The sequence below is a fragment of the Prunus persica genome, chromosome G4 (genome assembly GCF_000346465.2).
Source record: "Prunus persica cultivar Lovell chromosome G4, Prunus_persica_NCBIv2, whole genome shotgun sequence".
NCBI lineage: Eukaryota > Viridiplantae > Streptophyta > Magnoliopsida > Rosales > Rosaceae > Prunus > Prunus persica.
Window position 1 is genome coordinate 12576999 of NC_034012.1, and position 11354 is coordinate 12588352.

The 11354-nt window shown below is 36.6% G+C and overlaps 1 protein-coding gene across 1 annotated transcript; it reads right to left on the reverse strand.

Annotated features, from left to right (window-relative positions):
- On the reverse strand, nt 179–4527 carry LOC18781290 (polycomb group protein FIE2). The gene is made up of 13 exons (XM_007211395.2): nt 4262–4527; nt 3581–3646; nt 3313–3435; nt 3051–3131; nt 2876–2968; nt 2649–2724; nt 2154–2233; nt 2005–2076; nt 1516–1575; nt 952–1048; nt 770–833; nt 615–674; nt 179–510 (listed from the first exon to the last, which is right to left on the reverse strand). Exons 1-13 carry the CDS (start codon nt 4439–4441, stop codon nt 447–449), a joined length of 1116 nt encoding a protein of 371 aa, XP_007211457.1. The 5' UTR covers nt 4442–4527; the 3' UTR covers nt 179–446.

Here is an 11354-nt window from a genome sequence, read left to right on the forward strand (position 1 = left end):
GTTCATTTTTTCTGTTTTTTCTTTCCTTTTGTGTGAAATGTTACTTCGTAATTTTGTGTCAATACGCCCATGGCGCTAGCAGAATCTCCTCAATCAACGAAGGCTTCACTTCTTCCATAAGAGCACAAACCATGCGAGCCCTCAATGTGCACTGAGAGTTAAACATGACTGGCTGATACTAAAGCCAAAGTGCGTCGCATATTTTATAACATAAAAAGGCAAGATTGAATAACATGGTCTAAAATTCTATTAAAGTAGACATGCGATCAACCTCACATAAGTTACACATAACAACTAGGCTGGAGTAAAAGGTTCACCAAAGTCTAGTCATCCGTACTCTAAATTTCGATCACTATTACGAAATACATTACCACAATTAACCAAAGCTGAGCCAAGGCGATGAGCATTTTACAAAATTCATGCCAATGTACCCACTTGGATAGGCTTTAAGAATTTTCCATGGCATCCCAGCGCCAAATAGTCCCATCCTCACAACAGCTGAGAATGGTGCTGCAATATATAATGATACAACGAGGATAAATTTTCACATTACAATGTCATATAAAGATATATGTAACAAAAATAATGATAAATAAACCATTTAGGAGAGTCACCTTCCATCAAAAGACGTGGCAGTTTGTCTAATTGGCGATTTTGATTGAGGATGTATCAACCTGAAAAAAGGTGCAAGGTTATGATTACCGACCGGCATATAGACAAAATTTCTTCAGCATGAAGTTTGGGTAAAGAAAAATAAAACCAAACGGACTTTGCAATTAGAACAGGAGGGCTGGATTGTAGTTCCCAAACAAAAATCTTTCCTTCTCTATTCCCTGCTAGACAGAAAACAGTAGAGGCTAAGAAGTCGACATATAGTTGTGCAACAGTTGGAACATCTAAAGTTTACGTTTGAAAGTATCAAGAATTATATCAACTGCAGTTTGCATTTACCTATAGCAGCTGCATTGTAGTGGAAATCACAGGAAAACTTGATAAACCAAATATCACACTCCGGAACTGGGTATTTTTGAAGGATGTCAACAGTACCCTAATCAGAAAGCATCCAATAACATTTTAGCCCACCAAAAAGTAGAATCACTGGACTTCTACAGAGTCAACCAATATCAGCAGAAATTCATGGAATACACCGTAAAGAATAAGAAAATATAGGGCTTGTTCGGTAACTGTTTTGTTTATAATTAGAAAGATAAAGGGAAAAAGAAAGGGACAAAGGACATTGAGTAGCCAGAAATAGAAGGTGAGGAAGAAAGGAGAGATAATAAATAGAATAGTTTATAGAGTAAGATATAAACACTTTTTAGACTTGTCTTTAGTTTAATAATATTCCACTCATTTCTTCCGAACCCTTCTCACCTCCCTCTCTCTCTCTCTTACTCTTCTGCTATACATTCCCTCCATCTCTTTAAATAAATTTACAAAAAAATGATAAAAACCAAAAAACAAAAAAGTTATCGGCCATTAACATCTAAAACAAGAGGAGCAAGGTATTCTAACCTCCCCAGGAGACTGTTCCTTCATTTTCGGTTCCCACAGCACAATTTCATTGTCAACACTCTGAAAATTCACAACATAATCTATTAATGTAATCATTAGAGAACATATGAAATCCAGCTACAACAGAAATCTAAAAGCAATTCAAGCTACCCATATTTGAAACTTATTTGTTATATGTGGACAAATTTAGCACACCATGCAAAATAGCTATTAAACTTTATCTGGCTTTTAGATGATCTAATAAGCTAAGCAGAGCTTGATACGACCACAAACAGATGAAGCAACTTTTCAGGCATTGATATGTCATTCTCATGAACTCATTTGAACCAACTGATTTTGCTGATTTAAGCTACATCAATTAGAAAAGGCGACATGATTTGAGATATTAAGATTTTCCATCCTATATAATGTGGCTCTTTTCCATTCCCAAAGCACCTTTAGACTTTTACACTGACAAAAATGAAAATACAGGATGAAATTGTGATTCACCTTTGAGAGGAGAAAATCACCAAGCCACCTATTACAGTCAACATAGTTTGTATGAATGGAGGCTATGAATACCTGAAAGGTTAAAGTAATCTCAGATAAAATGAGAATGAAAACTCTAATCTGTAACACAGAGAACAACAGGTACTCACGGGAAATTGCACATATTTTGTTGGAAATTTTGATGGAAGATCTGTCCATGTGAAAGATTTTTCTACATATGTCCAGAACTCTGAAACAAAGCAATATATGAGAAAATAAAGTAAAAATAATATTTGATTACACCTAGTCAACACATGTACAAACTTTCAATCTAGCACTCTGACCCTGAGATGACATTACTTGAAAAGCACAACATTAGTAGTCACGCATAGCCCATTACTTTCTCAATACTAGTAAAACAATGAGGGCTTCTTCTATTTTCTATTAGTAATATATATTCTACCTTTTCAGAGGCATAAGTATACACATAATACTGATTGTCTTCACAACAACTCTGTGCAATCTCAAAGTCCAGTCTATCAGACAGGATATTGTGAATGGCTAAATTTGCGACTATTGTGATCCATGTCACATAGTTACATAACTATGGCTTACCAAACCAAATTATGTAAATTGTCATATGGAGCCGCACCATGAAGTCCTACCTTTCATTGACCAGATCTTAACAGTGTTGTCCATCCCACAACTTGCAATTCGATATATGTCAGAAGGATGAAAGTCCTATAATAATGAGAACAAGGTAAGTATAAACAGCCTATCAAATCATTTTCTTGCATCACAATCTTACCTACAAAACAACGAAACAGTAGATTTCTTTAAAAAAGATTAATAGAAGGGTGGCAGGACATAACTCCTCGTCCAATATGCTTACCACACTCAGGACTTCATTGCGGTGACCACCTGCCCCAGCAAATATCAAAATACATATTCCAGTATGAACATTCCATAGCCGAACTGACTCATCCTGGCAAGTTATAAGATTACCAATAAAGCAAACAAAAAACAACATCTTCAAAGAAAAAAAAAGAAAAGGTTATTGTGTTCACTTTGCTTGCTGACACTACAAGTGACGACTTCAATGGCTGAGTCCTGATTTCATTTATTGAATCCCCATGGCCAACAAAACTCTGCACATAGATTAGCATGTTAGGAGGGGGGGAAGAATGTAAAGAAAAAAAAAGTCCTCTACTTTTGTTGCCACTCCAGCAATTTGAAAATTTTCAGAAATTTCAGCTGAAATAGATGTACACCTACATCCTGATTGTATGCTAAGTATAGACTAGGAGATCGGAAACAGTACTAAGATACCTTGTCTATCTTCTCACTACCACAATCAATGACCCGCATTATACCATTAATTCCTCCAGCCACAAGAAATGGGTTTCCATCAATGTTGCATGCCCAGCTCGCAGTGTAAAAAGACTCATCCTTCTGATCTACAAAGCACATGTAAATCACATATCGACAAAGAAAAGTTTTAAAAATCGCAAATGAATGCTAAACCGTATGATAAGTGACTGACAAGAGAACACTAATCCATTTGAACAATGGCAGAATGATGGCTGTCTTTACTTACATCTTCATCAATGTAAGACTGCAACACGGCGATCACACCCCCTTCTAGACATTGGTATACAGTCACCTGACAAAAGAATAATATAAAAATAAGCAACATTTTACAACAAGTACAAGAAATAGAGGAAAGAGAACCAACCTTGTAATTTGTCTCTCTCAGATAAGATTTTTACTCAAATAATCACTTATGGGAACTAATTCATGTTGTTTATTTGCAAATGAAGCAGTGAACTATAACATTACCAGCTCAGAACAACTATAATTCACCCCTACCACAGGTGCATTGCAATCCAATATTGTAAATATCAAATGTGGTGCCTTTTGCGTTGTTTTCCCCAAACACTAACCTTAATAATCATTTCATTGTATTCCAAGGCCCTAACTTTCGTCTATGTAAACAAATTATTAGGCAAAGCCGAGACCAAAAACCCAGATTGAGCCGAAATCTCTAGTAATCCACTCTATCTAACAAAACCCATTAAAGCAAAATATAATTAAAAAAATAATAACAATCAGCCAAAAAAGCATAAAATCTCTGTTTGGTTCCCGAGAAAAAGAAGGAAAGTCCAGCTTACATCCCGGCATTGGAGTTCCACTGTAAATTTCTTTTACGAAAAAAGAGTTCTTTTTTGTTGCTTTTAGTTCCTTGTAGGATGAGTTATAGAGGGCAAGAGCAACAAACCCGATTGCCACCGACTGTGGCGAAGACGTTGAAGTAGCGAGAGTCGATGAAGTTGAAAACGATGGCGTATAAGGGCCTCTTGCCCTCTTGGAGCCTGTTAGTGACTCTGTACTCTCTCTTCTTTGAGGGTGCGAGTGAACCCGCCACTGGCTCCGACCCTAAAGCGAACTTCGCCGCCATGTCCACAGCGCAGGATGGCAACAGACCAACCCCTCTTCGCGAACAACGGAAATTTCAGTTTAAACAGGACAAAGACGACTTCTTGTAATAATTTTAGCTTAATTTACCAAAAAGATTTAGCTTAATATTTTTTTCTAACCCACCATTTTTTATTAGAATGTAAGATTATTAGATGTGGGATATTATTAACATGCCCCTGAAAAGAACCTATGGCTAGAACTTGCCCTTAAAAATAGGCTTGTAAGGGAGAGGTGTCCATGAGTTCTTAAACCACTTTAGGATATGCTATTTTTCCAATGTGGGATCCTTGAGTCCTAACATTCCACCACGCTTACATACCTAACGTCCTCGTTGGCCCACTCTATTGACACTAACTCAATAGTAGCCCTTTCCTTATATACAATGACTCGATATCATGCCCATACATAACACCAATCATTTTAATCTAGCCTATAGGTCGCCACTTCTGTGGATTTGGGCCTAGTTGCATGGTGAAACCTGGCTTTGATACCAAATGTTAAGAACCCATGAGTAGAATTTGCGTCAAAAAAGGGGATCGTAAGAGCATCCACAATAGTCTTCCTAAACCACCTCTTTAGCTAAAATTTAGGGAGGAATTGAAAAAATCTACCTCCAACCAAGCTCCATATCCAGCTCCTAAAATAGAGAGACCTCTAGGAGCTCCTAAATTTGAGGAGAGAGAAAGGACTCATAGTAACTCCCTATAATTAAATGTTTCTATATTTAATATTATTTTAAGTATTTATTTAATGTCAACTATTTTTTATTGTTGCTTTTGTGTTTATACTTTATTCAAAAATTGAATTAAAAAATATTAAAAACATTTATGACTCTTTAAACTAAGGAGTATGGTTGGAGTTGAAATTTTACAGAGAGCTCATAAAATACTTTTCAAGTGTTTTTAGCTAAATTTTAACTAAAAATTAGAGAGCATCCACAATGGGCTCCCTAACCACCTCCTTAGAGCAACTTCACCCATTTGCCATTGTAAAAAGCAATGTGTGTTTCCACCCGTTGCAAAGGCAAATGGCAATTAATATTCATTTTTTTGTTTTTTTCACAAATTCTTTTACCTCAATAATTAATTTGGATAATATTTTCGGATAAGATTTTTGGGTTCCTACGTGTCAAGACTATTCATATCTCGTAATCGGATAAGATTTTTGGGTTCAAATTTCGGATGCGTTTTAAAATTCAAAATTCAGATAAATTCAAATTTCGGATGCATTTCAAAATTCAAAATTCAGATAAATTCAAATTTCGGATGAATTTCAAAATTCAAAATTCAGATAAATTTCAAATTTAAGATGAATTTCAAATTTCAGATTAGATTTTCATCCTCTAAAATAGAGTCACGTGTCATCTCTATCTGGCCAAAATTTTCTATAAAACTAGAGGCTCAGCTCATACCTCTCACACCACATCTTTCTATATTTTCATTTCTCAGAGTTTAGAATTCATACTCCATTCTCAATGGAAGACATGAGGAGATGCTTGGAGAGGTAAGAGCGAGAAACAAATAAGAGAAGCCGTAGACGAGCTGAAAGGCAAAGGTTGTAAAGAGAAGAAGATCAACAAGTTGTCATAGCAGTGACTTTGCTTGATGAAGAGAACCAAGGTCGTCGCCGTGGTTCACAAGCCGGCCGTGGCCCGAATGTGGACAAACATAAGCATTCTCGGGGTAAGAATCTTTTGGAAGATTATTTTATCCCAACTTCTTTGTAAGAATCTTTTGGAAGATTATTTTATCCCAACTTCTTTGTATTATGATGTTGATTTTCGAAGGCGATATAGAATGAAACCCCATTTGTTCAATAAAGTAATGCATTATATTTGCAATTGTGATGCATACTTTGTTTAAAAAGTGTGATGCTGTTGGGGTTTTGGGACTTCTTCCAGAGCAAAAGCTTACAACTGTTATACGAATGTTGGAGTAGACCTACTCCCAGGAACCTCCAACGGCTTCTACAAAAAGTCGAAGCTCAAGGATTTCTAGGAATGATTGGTAGCATCGACTGCATACACTGGCAATTGAATAATTGCTCAACTGCCTGGCAAGGAGATTACGGAAATAGAAAAGGCCAAAAAAGTATCATCCTTGAAGCCGTTGCTGGATTAGATACTTGGGTTTGGCATGCCTTCTTCGGAGTTGCTGGATCTTAAAATGACCTCAACGTGCTGAGTCAATCCTCAGTCTTCAACGATGTTTTGAGAGGTGAATGCCCAAATATCACCTATTAAATCAACAATACCGTCTACCAGACGGGGTATTATCTAGTTGACGACATCTACCCGAGGTGGACCACATTTGTCAAATTCATTCTGAATCCCTGATCCCAGAAGCAAAGATTATTTGCTTCCTATCACAAAGGATACATGAAAGATGTCGAAAGGTATTTTGGCATCCTCCAAGCTCGGTGGTTGATTATTCGAGGTGCGGCCCGTATGTTTGATAAGAAGGTGCTGAGAAGCATTATGATGGCTTGCATCATTCTCCATAATATGATTGTGGAGGATGAGTATGATGACGATGCTGCAGAGGTCTACGAACCGGATCTCATGAACACGGCCTTGACACGAACTTATGAAAGGCCCACGGGGCCAAGTGGAGAACCATTGGAGCAGGAACCGTTGGTTAGGTATGGTCGTTTCATGACCCGTATGATAGATCGATATACAAAGATGCAATCTTCTTATATTCATGAAAGGCGTCAAGTTGACTTGATGGAGCATCTATGGGCGGTGAAAGGCAATGACGGTGAATGATGGAGCATAAATGCTTTGGTTAGGTTTTATTTAGTTATGGTTTGGTTGTGTTGTTTTATTTATTTATTATGGTTTGGTTGTGGTTTGTTTTTATTATTGTGCTTTGCTTGTAGTTTTTATTATTTTTTATTATGCTTTGATTGTGGTTTTTCCTTTTAATTATGTTTTGTTTGATGTATGGAATATGTTGAATGAAAAGGTATTTTATTGAATGTTTGTTTATTAAATAAAGAAAGCCAAAACAAGTCATTAAGAATTACTACTACTAAAATAAATTACATGAATTACAACAACTTTAATACAAAACATGAAAAATACAAATAATTAAAAGGTATGCCAACTAATTTAATGGTTTTGATCATTTAACCAATCCGTGTTGCTAGGTCCATCGTCACGGAAAAGTCTTCTTTTCATAACATCCCTTCGTTCTAGCTTCCAAAATTGTTTTGTTTTAGGAGACATATGGCTTGTATCCATGACCATGGTTTCCCGATCCGTCTTGTCAATGTGTTGTTTGCGCAAATACTCCCTTTCTTGTACATATTATGCTCGAATTGCCATCTCATTCTCTTGGTGTTTCTTCTCAATTTTCAATTCTTATGGTGCTCTGCCTTGCAATTTTCTCCAAATTTTTTGATGTATTAGAGCTAGAATTACTCCATTTCTTCGCCTTCACATCCTTTCGGCCAATGGGCCTCGATTCCTTTTCGATGGGTGAGTTTTGACTCATAGGGGAATCGAAAGGTGAATCAGATGCCGTTGAATCATGAAGTGGCGTCTCGTTTAACATAACGGAGGACCCGTGGGAATAATTCTGAAGCGTTTACAATTTTTCACCACCTCCCAACATTCTTGATGGTTGAAAGATTTTTTGCCTTGCTCAAGTGCACCAAACCACATCTGTACTTGCATGATCTATTAACAACAAAAAAAAAAAAAAAAGGAAATGCAAGAAATATTTAAAATATAATGGAAATGCAATTAACCTTACAAATATATTGGAAATGCAACAAATATTAACAAAATATTATTTAAGCAAGAATATTAAGAAACAATTGGAAATGCAAGAAATATTAACAAAATATTGAAAATGCAAGAAATATTAACAAAATATTGAAAATGCAAGTAACATAAAAAAAATAAAATAGAAATGCAATTAACCTTACAAATATATTGGAAATGCAACAAATATTAAGAAACAATTGGAAATGCAAGAAATATTAACAAAATATTGAAAATGCAAGAAACATTAAAAAAATATATATTAGGACATTAAACTTAATAAAACGAAAATTACAAAATATTTACCTCGCTACAAAGATTTTCCCCGCTTCTATGGTTGTCCTTGCTTTTGTCAAGGTATCTCTCTATTTTCCCAACTTTTTATTGAGAATTTTCCACCTACTAGACAATGTCATTTTCGTACAAGTCGACCCCGGAATTCTTTCACAAAATTCGGCATGAATTTTTTTCCACATATGACAAAATTTCATCTCATTGCCTGACACGGGACAATGACTAATTTGGACCCAACACTCAGACAAGAAAACAGTTTCCATGATGCTCCATGCCCTTCCGGTTTTGATGGAAGAAGCCATAAAGATAAGAAATAAAAATACAATTTGAAAGAGAATAAAATGTTGAGTAAATAGTGAATAATAGTAGAAGTAGAAGAAAATGTATGAGGATTGGTGTTGAAAGTGAAGGGTATTGATAGGTATTGATAGAAAAAAAATTCAGAATATTTGGGTACTTTTTTTAAAAAATTCAGAATTTTTTTCATAATTTTATAGGCAAAAAAAGGCCAGCCGTTGGATGGAGAAAGAGCAGCAGATCGGAGTGCCCAGGCGAAGACACGTGTCTTCTAGCCATTGAAAACGTGCATGGATGACGTCCGCGCACACGAGTTCAAATTTTTTTTACCGTTGGCGCGTGCATTCCTGACATCAGCATCCTCCTCGGGCTGCAGGTCGGGCCAGTCCGTCTTCGTGGGTCCCACAGCCAGCCCAGGCAAAAGTGGTCCGCTGGAAGTGTTTTTTTCGCGTGTCCTCCCCCCAGCCTCGGGCTTGGGCTCCTCGGTGGAATTGCTCTTAAACAAATTTTAGAGAGCAATTGAAAAAATACAACTCTAACCATGTTCCCTATCCACCTCATAAATTAGGGAAACCTCTAGAAGCTCCTAGATTTAAGGAGAGAGAAAGGACTCTTAGTGGCTCCCTATAATTTAACGTTGCTTTGTTTTATGCATAGTTTAAACTTTTAATTAGAGTGCTGCTAAACGAACCCTAAAATTAATTGAGTACATCATACTACCAAACTATTTATTGAATTACTAATTTACCCTAATATAAAATGACCAAAATTAATATATTAAATTATGAAATAAATGTAATTTTAATAAGTACACTCTAATTTTAATAAGAAAAGGCCACGAAATGGCAAAGCCATGAGGGAAACAGGCAGACAAACACTTATCAACCTCCACTTCTCAAGCCTCCTCTTCTCTCCAATAATACCAAACCCACTTCAAAACCCACCACCATCATCAACCACCCAGGCTCTTCTTGGGCTTAGGGCCCTTTCTTCTTCCTCTTCCTTCACCACTACCATCATTTTTTAGAAGCATAAAGCATCAAATATCCTGATAAAGACTCAAAAGATTCTTGATCAGTGCAAACTTCTGCAATTGTATTAGGTTCCAAGTTACAAAAAGCATACTTCTTATATGTTATTTGTGTTGTAGCTGCTAAGACTGGAAGAGAAGGTTCAAAGACCAAGTATCCATAGGCTTCTATGTATCAATACATGATATATCGGTAGGGGAGCCTAATAGGAAACAGATTTTATCCGTTGCCAACGCAAAATTTTGGCATAATGAACTCTCACAATCGGGTGGAAGCATACAAACATTTGACTTGGCATAGCAAACGGATTTTAAATTACATTTAAAACAAATGTAATTTTAATATATTGAATTGTGATAGATTGTATTAGGGTGTATCATGGGTATTTTTGGTAGTTAAATGAGGTGTACTTAGTTAATTTTACAATTTAATTTAATATTAAGGTGTACTTAGATCATAGGGTGTACTCAGTTAATGCTAACTATTTTTTTTAATTATTAATTTTTTTTTTTATAGAGATGAACCAATCAAATTGAATTAAAAAAAATAACTATAGTATTATTGAGGCCCAAAAAATCCAAGGCTGGGCTCAAATATATTTCTAGCCCAGTACAACACTTAACTGGGGAAGAAGCCCGACTGGGGTAAGCAAGAGTTTGTCGTGTACGCTTGCACAAGTTATGGTCCACGTATCACGCCAAGCAAATACGCAACCCGCCAAGTAGAAAGGTTGTAACAAGCTAGTAAAATGTACTGGCTCCGCGCTTATTATCCCATCGAGTGCCATTTGGCTCAGCCATAGCCCATTACAATACAGCAAAGCTCGAGCACAAGCATGTTAAATAACACGCAACGCCAAGTGGAAAACCTTTATCTTGGCACCAAGTCATGCGAATGCCTGGGGCTTGTTGAGCAGGTTGTGGTATGGATGGTTACGAGTCTTCATGATGCCCATTAATAGTCCAAGAAGTGGAAGTTTTGGGCTGCTTGAGAGCTCCAAACTCAGGCCCATTGCTTGAGCCTAAATATTTGGGTAAGCATGAGAGAGAGAAAACAATCCAGCACCTTAGTGAAATGGCCTAGCATCTCAGAAAATATCCCAACATCCTATTAAAACCAAATCAAAACCAAGCCATCGTTAAAACTAAGTGAAACCCATGTGCACTGACTACTGGAAGTAAAACACCTTTTAGACCAGCACCCTTACCCATTCTTTCCTCTATAAGCTTTGGTAGGAAAACCAAGAGAAAAAAGCAAGAGGAGCCTCACCCAGGATGGAAGAAGTTAGCTGCAGGAAAACCTTGGAGCCCCAAAATGCTTTATCCCAATGTGCTTGGATTAATGAATTTTCACAAAAAAAGATTGAATCAAAGGAAGTGAAGGGAAATGGAAGGGAAGACTTGGCAAAATTTGAGGAAAGTTATCTATAGTTCCTGAACCAAAAGGGGCTTCCAGGGCCTATAAAAGGGGGTATCTCCTATCCAGCAGAACAACACATCCAG